This window comes from Pygoscelis adeliae, unplaced genomic scaffold (genome assembly GCF_000699105.1).
Source record: "Pygoscelis adeliae isolate BGI_AS28 unplaced genomic scaffold, ASM69910v1 Scaffold167, whole genome shotgun sequence".
Taxonomy (NCBI): domain Eukaryota; kingdom Metazoa; phylum Chordata; class Aves; order Sphenisciformes; family Spheniscidae; genus Pygoscelis; species Pygoscelis adeliae.
In genome coordinates, this window is record NW_008825428.1 from 5,823,820 (window position 1) to 5,842,222 (window position 18,403).

An 18,403-nucleotide genomic window follows, 5' to 3' on the forward strand; every position below is an offset into this window, starting at 1 on the left:
TAGTTTAACTATGGAAGGAAGAAAATGAACAAACCATCTAATTCAAAGATAATTTGTATCAACTGTATTCAAAAGTAAGTTAGTGAAACTCTGGAGACTACTCTCAGAATAACTTGGATGAATTAGGGGACTGCTCTAACTTGGACTTGGAAACTTCTCTCTGGGAAGTTTCCAGTGGAAGGTATCATTACAGCACATCATACTCTATCTGTGTCACCCACCTGTAGCAGCAACAAACTGGGAAGAGTCAGCAAATGGTGTAAGATGTAGTTTCTTCCTTCACCTCTTGTCTGTACTATTCTTACTAAGCCCTTCTGGAGGGCTACAACCTTTCTTATACAAAAGTTGACAGTAGCCCATTACTTCTTTTCTTCAATATTTTCAAATAAATAGACATACTTTTAAGGCTGAAACAACACACTGAAAGTGATTTTTAAGAACCCACCTTGAAGATGAAAAGTTTAAAAGAGAGAAATCAGTGAAAAACAGTACTTTCTGTAGCACACAAATTACGAAAGTCTCAAAGACAGTATGATTGAAATTACTTTTGAAAAAAATTTTTTTAAAATAAAGCATGTATAAAGTTCACTTTCATTTGTAAAGTTCCTTTCCTTTATTTGTGCTTTGGTAAAAATGCACAGAAGTTTGGGGCAGATAGAAAAGAGACAGCTTATGAGTAGGAACACAGTGATTCTTCAAAAAAACATGGAAAAGTAATCTGATTTTTGTAGCTTTAAATGTTTTAGAGAAAGAAATATTTGTGGAGATTGTGAAATTCCCTTTGAAGAATTTTTCTCAATCATTTTCTTTTGGAGGAAGGGAAGAGAGTGAGGTTTTCTCTCACAAACATGCCTACTTTAAATAGACATTTCAGGAGCACAGATTCATGACCCATATTTTCTCTTGCTAGCTAAATTGCAAGCTACTAGATGAGATCTCCCATTTAAATTCTGTAGATATTGGTGCTCTGGCTGCATAGCTAGTTAACTATACATTTTATTCAGAGTTCTGTAGTAGTAATTATTTTAAATAATAATGCAGAGGGGTTAGGAAAAAACTGAGTCCCATCACCTGCAATCACAGTCATACATGTCACAACATCCTAATATCTAGCTCCATCTTGAAACACACAGGGCTTTTCTATCTATGCTCAAAGTGCTAAACTATTCCTGAACTGAAGTGCTTCAGTGGTTGAAAGCCGTTTCATTTATGATCTAAATTTATCCCTGGCTTCTTCATCTCCATTTGCTTTCATGACAACGTTATCATTTAGCTTAAAATTCTTTCCTCTTTGCAGGTGCATGTCATAGATAGAATATTAGCTCATTTTTTCCTAGTAGTGGTCAATCTCTAATTTTTTAAGCTGCCTGTAGTTTATGGACAGCTGAAGTGCAGTTTCCATTCTGGAGCTTAATTCCATACTGTGCAAGGAGCTGATGCTCATACAACTGCTGGGTAAGTCAAATACCCAGCTGTGAAAGGAATTGAGTAAAATGGGCCAACGTTACCACATGTAACCTGCAACCCAGATTACAGGTTACAACACAGGCAACTGCAAGCCTGCAACCCAGCCCCAGCATAGAAAGACCCTGAGAAGACACCATTTTCCACTTTGAACTACGCCCATTGCTTGCCTTCCTTAAGCTTTTCAAGTCTGTAAAGTGTATTTTGGCAATCTGAAGATTTCTGCATGAGATTTGTAATGTCTATTCTGAATTTAGGCTACTTTTCTATATATCATAGGTCATTCCTTTTCACCAAGCTAATCATATATGAAAGACAATACCTTATATTTTGCTAAATTGTTTCTTCCAGAAAGCTGTACTGTCTTGGCTGGTACAGTTTGATCTTCTGTTAAGTTACCTTTATTATTAAACTGTGTGCCTGAATTCCCATTTGAATTTGTCTGTCTCTCATTGATTTTTCTTCTGCCTTTCTTCTTTAGATAAATGTCTGGCAATTTCTGCCCCTTTGAGGTATTTATACATTTCAATCGTACTATTTTTCAATCTTCTTTTTGATAAACTAAGCAGATTGAGCTCTTAAAGTCTCTTACTTTAAGAAAATTTCCCTAACTCTCAGATCATGGTTTAGTGGCTTTGTTCAGTACCAGTACCTTTCCTAATGCTTTAATGTCCTTTTAAGACTTGGACATGGACTTTGATGCAATGTCCCAGAAATGGTCTCATTAATATCATATAAAATAATAAGTGACCTTCATGCTTCTATTCACTCTTTCAATCTTTCCACAACACTGGATAACACAGTAGTGCAGTGAGAACTTTAACACAACAGTGCTGAGTCATTCAACATGAATTCTGAATCCTTCTTCAGACTCAGCTGCTTTCTCCAACTCTGCCCACATTCCCAATTCATCTCTCTCAATATCCTTCCTCTGTCTGTTTTAAACTGTTCTACTTAAATGGACTGAACTTAAGAAATGGGTTATTTTCTTGCCTTCATCAATATTTATACCTCTGTCAATTTTTTTTTTTTTTTGCAATTCTTAGTTTTAAACCATCAATGATTTTGTGTTTTCTTTCCAGATCATAGATGGCAGTGCTGAACACCATTCTTACTACAACTCCCTGCAGTAGCTTTTTGTCTAGAATTTAGGATGTGGGTGCTGATCTAGAGAAGCTGCATCTTGGCTGTGCCGGGCTGCTTCTTACTCTCTAACATTTATATCCCACTGTAAGCGTCTTCAGCTTGACCTAACATTTTCTGCCTCAAATATGACTTTTGGTAGGTCATGCACTGTCACAGACCTGTGATTCAGGATGTTTTCCTATCTCAGTCCATGAAATTCCAACTTGACAGTCTTGAAGGCATGACGCAAAGCTCATCCCTCCTCAGATTTTAGTTGAGCACTGATTTAACAGACAGAATAGACCAAAGGCAGGAGTAATTATAGTCCTGGTGATTCTAATTTTCTGTTCATGCCTGGTTTTGTGTAACAGCTTATTTGGAACAAAAATTCTTACCCAAACTGTTGATGGTGTAAATTCAGCCAGTCACAAATGATTTTTTGACTACATCGTTTGACAATATTTTCCATTTTTTTCTTGATTTTTGTCCACTATTTTAGTTAACAAATTTCTTTTTAATTGTTTGGCAAGGCTTAATTTACATTGTAAAGATGTTCAGGATGCATTCAGGAAAGTGAAATAAAGTACTGCTTTAAGTCTGAAATTGGAAAATGGTTTAAAACTTTATAACTGTTAGTAATATTTACCAATAGCCCACAAGAACAACACAGAATCACCATGAGGGCTAGCATTCTTGTTGGTAACTTTTCCTGGTAAAATATGAATAGACCAGAAGACTGGGAGGTCATAATCTCTCTCCAATAAAAGACTTCAGCAATGGGAAGCCTTCACTGCCTCTACCTGTGAACAAAAATGTACAGCTTTCCTTCTTGGTAATTTAATGTTGCATAATGACTTTATGTTAATCACAAGTCTATTGTAGCTTACTTTTGAATGCACCACAGGATAAAAGTTTTGCTGATATTAAATTCTTATAATTCTGCCTGTGAGAAAATGCATGCACAAATTCTTTAAAAAAATGCAACAGGTCAGAGTAAATTCCCTCTAGAGTTGTGCAAAGCCACTCCTGGAATTATGAAATAGTTGTGTATCAAGGAGGAAGCTATGTGCATTAACACTAAAAGGAGCTAAATTCATGCTTTATGAAAGGAGTGTAACTTTCTCTAACCACTTAGCCAGAGGCTTATTTTTCAGAGGCAATGTACAATAAAACTGAAGACTCCTTACCATGAAGAATCTTTATGTTAATTTGTAAACAGAAAACCCATACTTTGCCAGGTAGGCCTTCCTAAAATCCACTGCCTTACTCAGGTTTTACTATATTACCAAGTCTTGGTCTTTTTTAACTAGAAGAGTATTCCATAAGTCAGCTCGGATAGATGACAGTATTATTTGTCCAACAGTATTCTTGAAATACATGTTTTCAATTAAAGGTAATTTGAAAGGGCAAAATTCTGCAGTGCTCAACCAGCTTTTACTCAGTAACACACCAAGCTGAGAAAAAGGGAAAACATTCCTTGAAGAAATATTTAGTTACAAATTACAGCTGATTTCTAAAATAAAACTTGCTCATACGTAATGTATTAATTATGCTGAATATATTGTTTTCAGAAGCAGGCAATAAAATTATTCAAGATATTCTGAGACTTTTAATCAATTAATGGAAGCAAATATTAATGATGGCATCATACAAAAAGGTAAATGCCACTTTGAGAAAATCCAGTCACAGCAATTACTATTTTTCCTATTCACCATTAGTTAACTTAATTTCAAAGTACTCTATTCCATGGCAGCCTTTAAAAGTAACAACCACAAGTACAACAAAGAAACGTTTAGAAAAAGTTTGAGAAGTGAAAAAGGGACAAATAAACAAATCCTCCATTCAGAGAAAGTGATCGATATTGAAGCTAACAATGGGCCTTTCTATATCTGTGTCCTGGAGAATTTATTTATATCCAGAATAAAAATATAGGATATATATATTGTGTAGTATAGGACTTCTACATACCCTATTGAATACAAATGTAACTTTCTTATACAAGAGTATAAGAAAGAAATCTAAGCGGTTTATATATATATATATATGTATTTACACAGTATCTTGATTCTCCTGCCTTGGAAATAGATAAAATCCAGCAAAGTGTAATTAGAGACTCATATTTTATTTGCTTTATAACCACGTATGATGTTTTCAAAAATATAAATGACTATGAGTTGCAATAATGTGATGAATCAGATATCATTCAGAATGATTGATAATGAAAATAATGTCAGAGGCCAATAGGATAATTTCAAATTGAACTAGAAAAAGAATATGTTAAGTACTTACTTTCTCAGAAAGGGAAATACATTTTCCAACTCGGGGAAGAGATAAAGAACTAGGTTAGCTACTGAAGGAGATTAAAGAAACATTTTTACTGAAGGATAATACTGAAAGAAATACCAAAGTATTCAGAACAATTTAGAAATATCCAACAATTTAGAAATTTATGAACAATCTAGAAATATGGAAATCAAATTACACATAGAATAGAATAAACACTAGACAAGCGAGTAAGCAGAAGGCTTAATTTTTAACCCTCTGATTTCAGTTAATATTACAATTAAAAGACTTAATTGCCAGTTTAAATTGAAATATGAGTAAACCGCAGCATTCTAGAGGTTTCTATGTTCATATTCTGTGTGTCCCCAAATTTGTAGCACTCAAGACTTAATATGAAATAATTTTTTATTTAAGATACTAAATCCAAATTTCAAATTTGAAGACAGATTTTTTAGTAGACCTTCTAAATGGAAGTTGCCATAAGACTGTAACTTTTCATGTCCGGAGTAACACAGTCTTGGGAGAAAAAAATGGCATTCCCAGTCTGCACTTAACATGGCATCTGCATACACACATACCTGTATGGAATTTTTCCATTTTGGAAAAAATCCATCCATTGTTAACAAGAAAAGTTCAGCATAGGTTTTTTATGAGATAGAAAATTCCTAAGAGTTTTACATTATTCCCTGTGTTTACTTCTAAAGAAAGGCATATTTAAGCACTGTTAAAAGAGTGACTTGGCATTACTAGGAGACAGTGAAGTGGGTAAGTAAAAGAGACTCACATCCTTGTGCAATAGATTTTTGACTAGAAGTCAGCACAAACAGGAAAAACTCTTTATCTTTTTTGAGACTCCGTAAGCCACAAATGGTTTTATTTGCACTGTGTATCACAATGTTACTCAAAATTTTATTTATATATATATTTACTGAATGTGTTGTTTTTTGAATGTGTTGGCCAGCACCTGAATAAGAATTCCACAATAATAAAGACCTTTTCTTCGGGTCCACATGGCTGATCGCGGTGCTGATACTTTTCTCTCTTGGCATGTGCAGAGCACACCTTAGAATGTCAGTGGGAGTTCTGCATACATATGGAGAGGAGGCTATAGGAGATGACATTTGCCATGTGGCCCTGAGATGAAAATTTTGCCCTAAGATAGTTCCTTCAGTAAGTTATGGGTTTTTTTCCACTGCAGCAGTCACTTTTGTTTTAACAGAAAACAAACCTCTAAGACAATGTTAAAGAATACCATTTGCCAAGAGACTGATATGTTGTATTATGTTTAAATATCAACATAAAATATTGGCTGGACAAAAATTGGTGGTGGTCGTACTATTCTATGAAAGATCCTTACTACTTTTTTTTTTCCCTGATCTAGGCTTCTATTACACCACACCCAGTTAAGCAGACCAATCTTAGAGTAGACTCCAAATTATGACATTCCACATGCACAGCTATTTGTGTAGACGACATTATTTAACTGTGATAATGAATTGATTACTGTTGACTGGCAGTGTTAATCTCCAGAAGTCCTGAGGAAGAGGTAACAGCAACTTGTAACAATGCAGCTTAGGAAAATAAAATTTGCATATAAAATGACAGATATAAAAAGAACTTACTGTTTCCATTTCTTTGCTACAACTATTTTTGAAGCATAAACTAGCTTGAAAGGCAATATTAGCTTTGCTATTTTCCCGTTCATACAAGAATTAACTAAGTGATTGACTGTGTAAAATTAAAGTTTCCCTAACAAAATCTCTAACAAAATGTTTTGTTCTGGTTTTTTTGTTTGTTTGTTTTTCCTTGCTGTTAGCTTGGTAGCCACAAAGGAAACAGACAGTGCAAGATCTCGTAGCATGCCAATGTCGCCATCTGATTTCCTGGATAAGCTAATGGGTAGGATGTCAGGCTACGATGCAAGGATCAGACCAAATTTCAAAGGTAATTTCAAACCTAAACTTTCAGGTTTTCAGTATTTCAGTATTTCTTCTCACAGAAATGCAGTTTCTGGAACAAATATGAAAATGAAGAAGTACACTCACTGGGAAAAAAAAAAGTGCCTTCTTTTGCCTTTCTTTGCTATGACAGTTCATTTCAGTAGCAGTATGCTCTATTCCTGTCACTTTCACAGCTGCCCAAATGCAGACCTTTTGAAAATATAGCTTATCACTAGATTTGAATTGTCTAATAGGTGTTGTTGTTTTTGTTTGTTTGTTTGTTTGTTTCTGAAATGCTTGTTAATGGATTCAAATTCTCACCTTGGACTACCATAGCCCGAAGCAGTCCAGAAAGCAAGTTCTGTGAAAGACAAGCCAAAAGGAAGAGTGTGTTAATGACATGACCATCAGAGTCAAACTCAAGAGAGCTTATCTTAGTTACTGAATCTATCAACAAATTCTCCTGTGACATTAGGTTCCTCACTCCTGTGCCCCAGTTCTGCTTCGAAGTGGCAAAAGGGACTATCTTTCCTCTTGTTCCTTTCCCTGTTCTCAGTTCTCCACTGAAACTGCAGGTTCTCAACACCTGGAATTGTCTCTTGGTGTGTGCCTTTTATGCACTTATCACAAAGGAGATTCAAACAAGACAAAGGAGATTCAAGGAAGATTGGAAGTCCAAAATTTGCAAATGCAATGATTACATCTTCCGAGGGTCTTAGCACAAACCATATTATCCAGACTCAGGCATGCTGAAGTAGAGTATTTAATGAAGGATTATACAAACTATATTATTATACAAATATACAAACTATTATACAGACAAATACCACCCCTTCTAACTTTTGCCATCAGCGAAATTTAGAAGTTTAGTCTTCTTTTTTTAGAATGCAGAGAGTTCCAATAATATAGTGGAATTATATTTAACTCTTTTTCTGAATCTTTAAATCAAGTTATCAGTTTTTAAATTCTCTAGAATATAAATATTTTTTGAAATAATAAATCTACTGTGATTAAAAATTATATTATTCTTACTTTGACTTAGCTGCCTCCTCCTATGCCTATCTTCTTGGGTCCAAGAGATTCTCTTAGCTCTAACGTTTCACTATAAGGCAGGTTTTACTCCATGTTTACTACAAAACTTTTCTTTCATGTAGACAGGCCTTCCTCCAAGTCATCTGTCACTGCCTTTCCATCTTAATTCTTATTCAGCACTAAATTTTATAATTTTTTGACATCTCCAAGTCCCAGAAACTTAGGTGGTTATGACTCTAAAGCCATTGCCATTTGCTGTTTTTGACAGAATTTGCCCAGACTGATTCATAAAGATCAAGTAAGTAGTTTGTCAAATGTCTTCCTCACCAGTAAGCCATAAAAAGTTGGTGCTGTATATATAAACTTATTACCCAGAATTTACTGCAGCTGGAAAGTCTTTGCTTTTAATAAGTTAGCCGTGCTGATATTTCTCAGAAAATGATAAACATGCACCGGAAATTCAAACACACTGCTGAAAGATTTACAACAGTGATCAATATCCCTGATGACCACGCAGAATAAGTCCCTTGGACTTTCCTTGCCAGAACTACTCTGAAGAATGTTGCAGTGCCTGGCTTCCTGGAGGGTTAATGTATCAAACAATATTTGCAAAGTAATGCAAAACACTGTATTTCTAAAATCGGTAGCTCTTAAATTATTTTTGCTCCTTATTATCTTGACTCGTTGCCACAGTATACTCTTTAGCATGCAAACTGCAGTTTCAACCTAAGGTAAAGCTGTGCTGGGCAAAAGACCTCAGGCAAAATATAAGCACTGCAGTTTTTCTTCTTTCTTCTTTGAGTGTCCTGGAGTCCTACAAACAAGTGTTTAAAAATGAGGAGCTTACAGCTTAGCAATTGATTTGGGGATTAGATTTTGGAGCTTGTCATGGACACCATGCAATCACAATCTTCTGATGGGGCTACAGTGAAGAATAGGCAGATGGTTTAGAGATTAGCAAATTCAATACAGTACATTTTGAAAGAATAACTCAAAAGTTTTAGAGCCTTGTTTTGTAACTATTGAAATTTAAAGAGACAAACCCTAATCTGACATTGTTCTTTTTCAAAAAATGCACATTCTAAATATTCTAGACAGCTATGCAGTTTGAACAAATATGCCCAGAATAATTCAGATCTATCACTAAGAATAAGTATCTCCTTAAGTGACTTTGCCACTTTCTGGTTAGTTTTATGGGTCCTAGAACAAGCGCTGGGGCTTAATGCCTTATTGAGTTTTTAATCTGGCAACAGTTTTAAAGAAATAGAATGAGGACTAATAAGATAACTCAGACAATCATTTTAAATCATTTGTTCTTCTTATAAAATTCCTATGTAGACAAGATCTTTAACTACCATCTTTTAGTCATAATTAATCTTGGTAAATAACACATAATTATATATTTTGTCTGAGTGCTCTGCTTTTGGATAAGGAATTCTGCATATCTGGTCTTGTTCAACAGAAGTAATAGAGAAGATTATTGGTATTTATTAAGCTATGGAATAAAACAGAAAATTAAGAACTCTTGGGAAATCTTTGTGCCAGTTGCAAAATATTTTTATTTCCAGTACATCAAACCTATAGCAAGGTGCTTCTCTTACTCAGCTGTTCCACATCCCAGACTATATCTATTCCTGCAAATACGGGAAATACTTCACTGTCTTTCAAATTTGGACACAATTACATAATCTGTATGTAAAAATTGTCACGGCCTCAAGATGCTCAGAATTAACCTGATACAAAAGAGGTGTTATATTCTTAAATCTATACAGTCCAGATTGTAACCTTTGATAACAATCTATTAAGGTGGAAATTGGGGGATTTACATAGGAAAGTGTAAAGTGTTCTTTGCCCTGGTATTACCAAACAATAATCAGCAATCATTAGTTTAGAAACTTCTTAAGTCAGGACTTAACTGAAAAATTAATTTACATAAATATGTTCTTCTGATCACTTCTGGAAGTTGTTTATACTTTTGGCCTTTCCAATATTTTATGGCAATAAAATCTTCATGTTTTGGAATAGTGAAAAGTATCATTTTTTGTTTGCTTTGAATTTGGTGACTATTTTACTGATTTTATTGCCATATGACATATTAAGAAATGGAGGAAAAAGGTTAATTCCTTTTGATCTTTACAGAATTGTATGCTTATATATCGCTCCCTACCGCATCCCTTTTCCAAGGTGAAGAGTTCTGTTCTACTTAAGCTGGTTTTGTGTGGCAGCATTTCATAGAATTTGTGATCCTTGTTTACCTTCTTGACATCTCTTTTCTCCCTAATATATCCTTTTGAGGCGGACAGAGGAGAAATTTTGAAGGATTCAAGACAGAAGTTCATGATCTACTTGCATGGTAGTCCATTTTTTTAATGTATTTCTTTACATTCTCCTATCTTTATTGATTACAGAGCATGCTTCCAGAGAACCATCCATAATTAATCTAGCCTCTCTTTCCTACATGGAAATCATTAATTTGGAGCCCATCAGTAGGAATGCATAGTAAGGATTATTTGGCATTTGACTGACACTGAATTTTGTCAAACATTTCATTGCTTGATAGCTCAGTATTTTGTGATTTTTCTGCACCTCCTTGCAGTCAGCTGTATATACAACCACCCTAAATAATCTTACACCAGAAGCAAAGTTATATTGCTAGATATTCTTTTCAAGGTGATTAATATTAAACTACAAGTATTCAGTGCAGATCCATGGGGGAACTCACCAGCAATCACCTCGCACGTTGAAAAATGGTTATTTCTTCCGAACATTAAATAACCTTAAAGCAAAAGGTCTATAAGAGGACTGTCTCTCACTTCATCAAGACTAATATCTTTAAAAAGCCTTTGACAAAAGATATGTTGAAAAGTTTTTGAAACTCCAAATAAGCTATTTTAATTAAATCAATTATATATTACAGCTAAAATTAATATTTATTTAATTAGGTTACCTTTGTCCACATGCTCATCAACTCCTTCAGAGAGCTTCAGTAGATCTGAGAGATGTTATTTCAGCAAAAATAGTATTAATCCATATCTCTTAATCATAAGAGTTCTCATCATTTCTACCAGTTTGGCTGGTACAGAGGTAAGGTTTACAAGAATAAAGTTCATTGTCAATGTCATCCACCATCATACCTGGAGTCTGTTTTTCTTTTTTAATTCAAGTTATACTTGCTGGACATGGTACACATTTCCACTGATAAAAAAACTCATACAGGTGATAGCTGACTCACAGTCATTCGTATTTCCACAATTTTGCAAAGATTTTTATAGTGTCTGGCTTGATATCACCTCAGCCTGTCAGTTTGTTCCTGTTCACTTAGTCTGAAATATCTACTACAGTCCTCATACAAATCTTCTGTCAGAATGGCTCCAGTATTTGACAAAGCTAGCAACTAGAGACAAATGCCGCTACAAAGACTTCATTTAGTTTTTCTGCTCTGACCTTCTTCACTTTCATGGATAGTTTTGTATCTTAATCATCTTCTCTTGACTTCACCTTCCAGATCTTGGCAGGATTCTATTTTTAATGCCTTGCAGACAGTTATCATTGTTAGCTTTTCTGTCTCTAGTGAGTTTCACCTCTATATTTCCCTTGTCTTTTATTTATGTTCAACTTGCCTGAGTTCCTGTGTTTGAATATGACTTCCAGTTTTAACAGCTTCATTTATGCTTCTTTTTGACCATATTTTGGGAAGTTCATTTTTACTTTCAGCACAGTATCTTTAAGTAATGTCTAAACCATTTGCAAGCTGCTTTTAGCTTCTTTTGTGCTCTTTTTAACTAGCTGTTAACTGTATTTTTGTAATGCTGCTTTTGAAATTAAGCATCAGTGTTGTAGTGATTTAGGGCTTTTTCTTTATAAAAGCAACTATGTTTGTTGATACAGAAAACTTACACTTTAAAGCACAGTATTATTTTAAACAAGATAGTATCACACCAAATTTGAAATGATGACAAGTACTACAACATGAAAGTGTTTGAAAGGAAAGCTGCCTGGCAAACAAATTATCTGACATAGCTACAAAGTACAATTTTCTCTGTGACAGTTTTTAGTGACTCTGCCTTTGTTCATCTCCCCTGGTTTGTTTTTTTTTTTCCCTTGATCCTTTTCAGGAGTTGTCAATGTCAAGCTTTTACTGGATTCTAAGAAGTATTGGATATGCTCAACAGCTCTAAATAATTAACCAAATATCAAAGTGAAAATAGTGTCAAAGTGACTGCAGAGTGATACCGCCTTACCTGAGAATTCTGCTCCATAGGTGTAGTCTTGCGTATTACAATGACTGAAGTACACATAGTGATGTTTTGTTGCAGTTGCTATATAGTACTTCAAAACAATTATTGCCTTGAGGAAAGGAAGCTGGATGTTCCAAATTGTGTCCTGTTGGCAGAATTTTTAATGATGTTCTGAATCTTCAAGTATTTAATGTCAAGTTCATTGGTCACATTAGATTTTGCTACTTGCAAACTACCAGCAGTGGCAGAGCAGCTTCTTACTTCAGTGACCCTAAAAAAGAAATATTACATAAGGGTTTGTAAGACTAGTCCTCAAATTCCAGATATAGATCTTTCATTATGAGTGACTGCTTACACCTGCAAAAAGAAATCAGGTTCTCCAATGCTGAACTGGATTATTGATATAACAATATCAAGGTGCAGGAGGGTGACAGAAAAACTTTGTGATGGAAAAACCTTGTTTCTGCTGTACACAAACTGAAATTGATAGGAAATAATGGAGAAGTTAGCATGTTCTACCACAATGCCATTTTTAGAAAGACTTTCAGAGAAGTAATTTAAAACCTTTTCCATGAAGAGACAATTCATTGTTCAGTTATCATAATGACTGCTCTGCCACTACTGGTGCTTCACAAATGCAAGGTAAGACAGAACAATAGTTGACTGTAGACCCATGGTAACGGAAAATTCAGTTTAAATGGATTCTTAACCATTTTGTGAATTTAAGAGAAATGAGAATATAATCTCAGTCATTCTTTCTTATCCACATTTGTTCCTGTAAGCAGTAGAGATAAGAGCAACAATAATGTATTTCTGTTACCAGTGATGACAGACAACATTAAAAGTAGCAGCTGCCTTGAGTAAGAAGGGTCACTTTTTTCCCTAATTGTTGTAAGAAGTGACATACATAGCTCACTGAAATGCACATAAAAATATGAAATATATATTTCAAATGGGATGTTGATTTTTTTTGCGTAGAATCGTCTGTGCAAGTTTATAATGAACTTTCTATTTTATTGCTAGAACTGGTCAGTCACGTAGTGTACCTTTGAGAAAAATCAAAAGGAAAATTATTAGAAATTATTCAATTTGATTTTGCATTAAATGAGTTTTGAATGTAGCATTATTTCCTTCTAAGTCAATAAACATTGTTTCATAATGGTTTATATTTCATAGTCACTCAATAAGCAATGATTCTGGAACAGGGACTGGTGTGTTTTTTCTTTTGCAGGTCCTCCAGTTAATGTCACATGCAACATATTTATAAACAGCTTTGGATCCATTGCAGAGACAACCATGGTAAGATGTTGTTTAAACAATGTTTAAAGTTCAAGTTAAATATGTTCAATGAGCTCAAAAGCTAGCTAGGGCTTCTCTTCACCTGGAACTAAATGAAGAAGGAAATCCACTTCTGAGAACAGAAAGTGAGAACATTTAATTTGGCAACTGATTTTTTCTGACAGAAAATCCATCATTATACCATCAAACACACAAGTAAAAGTAAAGCCAAAGGTTGTTTTTTTTATTTCTCCATAAGTTTTATTTGACAGTTGTAATGAACTCATTATTTTCAATTAGATAGGCATTAGTTCTATAGTGTTCCACCTTTCTAACCTCAAGAATGTCAATTCATTAAGTTGCTTTGTTAATAATATCTTATAATTTCATTATATACAATGCATATGGGGATTTATACTTTATTTAAAAAATCCTTCTTCTATAGAGCTATTGCGCAGAGATAATAGAATAACTAAAATGGTGATCTGATATATAAAATTTCATTATGAAGTCTAAGAGTGGGGTAAATATAAGTGGATTGCACACTTTTTGTACCTACACTTACAATTGTCTATTAAAGAAAGGCAGAAGATAGAGTACAAAAAGACTGGAGATTTTAAGGAAATAAGGGGAAAGAGAGGTCAAAGTCTAAAGATAATAAAACTAGATATTGAACTGTGAACTGACAAAAAAAACCTTTGATAATCTTATTTAAGAGGTGAAACATATATGCTAATAACTTGGACCAGAGATTTACTCATTAAAATTTGGTGAGAGAGGAGATATAGGCATTCTTTCTCCATAGAAGTGCCTCACATATTTTGAAGAAAGGCAAATAAACAACTTTGAAAACAGTTACATAGTAATTTGGGGACAGAGAGGGTTAAAATATAGAGAGATGAAGGAAGAACTGTGGGAGCTTGTAAGATCCAAATATAGTAAATACTCTGAAATCCCAACAATTTCAGATGTCAGGATACAGACTTGGAATGACAGAACACAGACTAAAAATAATTGGTATAGCCAAAAAAAAAAAAGAAAAAAAAAAAGATAAAGGAATAATACTAAGCAAAAGCCATCCTTCTGAATTACCAGTAAGAGCAAAAATGAGATCTTTGAATGTAGCCGAGGACCTGTAGTTAGGAAATCAATAGCATAAATTCATAAAGTCAAATGCTTATGCCCCTTACCTCCAAAGTGATATTCACAGCTGCCTGATCTTTACCTGCCTTGGAACATAGTGGTATATGTTACTGAAAGAGGCAGATTATTTTTTTCAGGTAGAAAATTACTTTAATTTATATTTGGGCGCCTTGCCAGATTGCAAATGCCAAACAGATTGACATGGCATCCAAGGAGTTTTATTCAGGTTCGACCAGAGGCTTAAGCGATGCCCGCATGATTAGAATAGTGTTCCACAGCTACTTTTTAATGGCTGTATGGGTGAATCTGGTGCAAAGCAGGAGACAGACCACAGAGTCAGTAAAGTGCAAAGATCCAGCAATTAGATCACTATAAAAAAGGATATTTAGAAAACTGAAGTTGCTACCACTTAAAAAAATTGTCCTGAAATTGGGAAGAGGATGCCTGAGTTCAAATCTCGTGTATTTTCTCTCAAAAAAAAATAGAATTATAAACATTTCCTTTCAGTACAACTTAGTAAGTTAGTACAATATTTCTATCTTATAATGAAATTACATTCTGTTCTGTGTTGCTTTGAAAGCCAGTTAAAACAGTCGAGATAGACTACAACCTGATCTGTAACAAACAGTTCCAGGTAGTATGTTATAGAAAATACCAAACCTGGTTAGAACCACAGGGTTTTTCATTCTATCAATTATATGCATTCAAAAACTGGACAATTAAGCACAAGCTTGACCTTAGGACAAATGCTGCCTTCACGATGTTGGTATTCTGTTTAAAATGTATTCACTGATACAGTTCAATTGCTTATGGTCAGCAGCTGTTGACCTCTCAGAGACTCAAGTTTTCCTTTGCAGAACCAATGCTTTTGTGTAGATAGGACTTTCATTTGTGTATTTTATTAGCTTTACTTCTCCCCAACACTGAAGATGAACATCTTCTGAAAAACATGAAAATCTTTCTATCTTAAAATTACAATTAAGAACATCTCTTGCATTATTTTACAATCTGAAATTCTGCATTGTTGAGCAAGAGTCAATTCACTGCAGTTCAGTGTTTTACCAATTGTCACTATTTTATGAATTTTATTTACTGTAGTCCTTAAAATTCAGGTACCTATGTCTTCAGATTTATTCTAGATCTTTACACACAGAAGGACTTATTAGAACAATGTATTAGACTCAAAAAAGGACTTTTATATTCTTGATAAATACTTTTTTCTAAACTGTAAACAAAAGAGTTTAAATAAGCAACAAGTGCAAAATAAAACCTGGCCACTCAGTGGTACCTTGAAGTCTCGCTGGTACTTAAAACTACTAGCTGAATAATGGGATATGCATACAATCTCTTAGCTTTAAAGAAGTCCAAGTACATCAACCCACGTCCTTTACTGTCGTAATTGTTTTTGGCACTGTCAGTCTCTCTTTCTCCCTCTCCGGTTCTCCAAGTCTCTCACTGATGACCAAAATCTTTGAGCTCCCTCTGCTGCCTCGGTCATGTATAACACAGTAAAGAGTTACAGAAAAACAATGGGTTAAAAAAAAACAAGATCGGCTGCAAAATAGCCCGGTGCCAACTTTGTATTTCCGGACTTTATAGTTCTCAGTAAGGAAGAGGAGTTTGTCAGTGTGCAATGGGAACTTACAGTGTGAAGCAGGAATCGGCTTTCGGGCAAGCAGATTCTTTTAAACCCATCCAGGCCTGTTTACTGTTGTACAGCGGGGTCTAACAGGCCAGGAGAGAGCCAAACCAAAAAAGTAGCTTAGTTTGACTTACAGCTTGTCACCTCTTTAAACTGGTTCGTTCTTTCTTTCTTTTCTCTTGTTTTTTACATTTCTTTCAACTTATTAGAGTATAGGTTACAATTATTTCATATTCCTTTTCTTTGTCCCAAAAGACAAATCAGATGCTTCATAGTGGGGAAAAGGCATGCCACCTCTTGCTGGGAAGCTGTGATTCTAGTTGAACCTAGGTAATTTTAAGTGATCATATGAGGAACTTAATTTATGTCATGTATGTTCTGAGGAGGCAGAAAAAAAGTAAATCACATAATTAAAACCAAACTTTCATCACTGGCACCACTTAGGGTCCAGCCTTGCCAATCATTCTATGTTATTGAGCCAAATGGTAGTACCAGATCTGTATATGTCTCGATGATATTCACAAAGGGAGGATTTCACACTCATCCTCTAGCCAAGTAAAACTCTTACTGCTTTGCACACATAAAGGCCAGTCTTTCTTTTTTTACATGTTGTTATTATTCTTTTTTTCACATAAGGATTTAGAAATCTTAAAGAATAGCAGGAGATTAAAAAAATGTGGAAGCCCAGAATAAAACGACTATTTCATTATATGAAATTAAGATAACATAATTAACATAAATTAACATCTGGAGGTTTTTATTTAAGATAAACAGTGACATACCTAAGCACACATAACCTTAAAAATCATGTAAAGTTAAATGTGTATTGGCAGTATCGGAACCATATCCTACAGGAAACCAAATCATTTTCTTTTTGGTGCACTGTAACTTAAATTTCAGGTTTTATCAGAACACCTTCAAAAGTTCCTTACAGAGTTTCTCTTTGTAGCTCAAGCTGTGCTCAGCTTGTATTTGCACTGTATCTCCTAATGCTAAGAGATTTCCTGATTGTTAAGAGCAGTGTCATACATATTGTTGGCAGTTACCAACAAAAAAAAAAGAATATTCAGTCTTACAGAGTGAGATTACTCTCATCAATGCCAACATTTTCAACTACAAATGTTCAGAGATAAAATACTGAATACATGAAGCCAAGGCTACAGAGTAGTTAGGCTATGGGGCAGGTAGTAGGCCATACCAAAAAGCCTCCTTTTATTCTAGCAAATATGACTGACCAACTTCCTCAAGGTTTTCTGAGTTTTAAAGGTCAGGAACAACACTTTGGTCTTAATGCAGATTTACAGCAATATTTACGAAGTATGTATTAATATCCTTAGCATAATGCATGTGCTAAAAGTGCATTGAAAGGGACACTCACTGTGAGACCTAATGGCAAATGACAACAGTGCAGACAATTAACACATTAAAAAGCATATGTCTGTTATTTGTTCCTGCCACATTTTTGCTGATGGGTATTTCTTGACTCGGTCTGAAAAGAGCTGTGTATCCTGAATGTTTTTAGGAAGCAGGTGATAGATCTTTCTGTGCTCCCAGCACTAATGAGGTTATCTTACATTTACAAATGAAATGTGCTTTTAGCCTGCATTAACACATTTTTAAGCCATCATAATTACTCTCCTTTCACGAGTCACAGCTCTTTAATTTCATTAGCTTCATTTTTCTTCAAGTGAGCATTTCTGTTTATGTTCTATTCTACCTATTCTAGGCTGTCTTTAAATAGAGTACTTGAAAGGAGTGTTCACTTATATACATTGCAAAACTTAATGCTGAAGAGTTTCACCAAATATTTTTCCTAAATGAATCATTTAGTTGATTATCTTAAATACAAGTAAATATATGCCTTCCTTTGGTGAAAATATGCTGAAAAATTCTGTGTAATGGATATAGCAATGTGTTAATACTGAAGTGACAGGCAGAATTGCACAATTTTTATCTCAGATGAGTGAACATGCAATAAAGACCACTTTACAGTTTCAAAATTACAAAAAAACTTCATTTTTTTCCCCTATTTAACAATTAACTCCCTTCTATCAAGGCACAGAGAAGTCAACAGATTGTTATTGTATGAGCTTGGAAAGCGGATTATTTAACATCCTTTGTTTATCATAAACTTGCCTCTGCCACCCTGAGCCTGGGTCACAGAGTCAGGAGTAGACAAAGGTTTTTCAAATTCTAGTGGGTCTGCAGCTGTCCAGTTTGTTCCACAACCAGATTAACCCATGCAAAACCCCCTGCTG

General features: G+C 34.6%; 1 protein-coding gene across 1 annotated transcript in view; it reads left to right on the forward strand.

Moving 5' to 3' along the window:
• Positions 1-6,692: 6,692 nt before the first annotated feature.
• Positions 6,693-18,403, forward strand: part of GLRA3 (glycine receptor, alpha 3) — a 74,413-nt gene continuing 62,702 nt past the window's right edge. The window contains exons 1-2 of the mRNA XM_009330693.1: positions 6,693-6,816; positions 13,314-13,381. Coding sequence (XP_009328968.1) covers positions 6,732-6,816; positions 13,314-13,381 — 153 coding nt within the window. The 5' untranslated portion in view covers positions 6,693-6,731. The remainder of the gene's footprint in view (positions 6,817-13,313; positions 13,382-18,403) is intronic.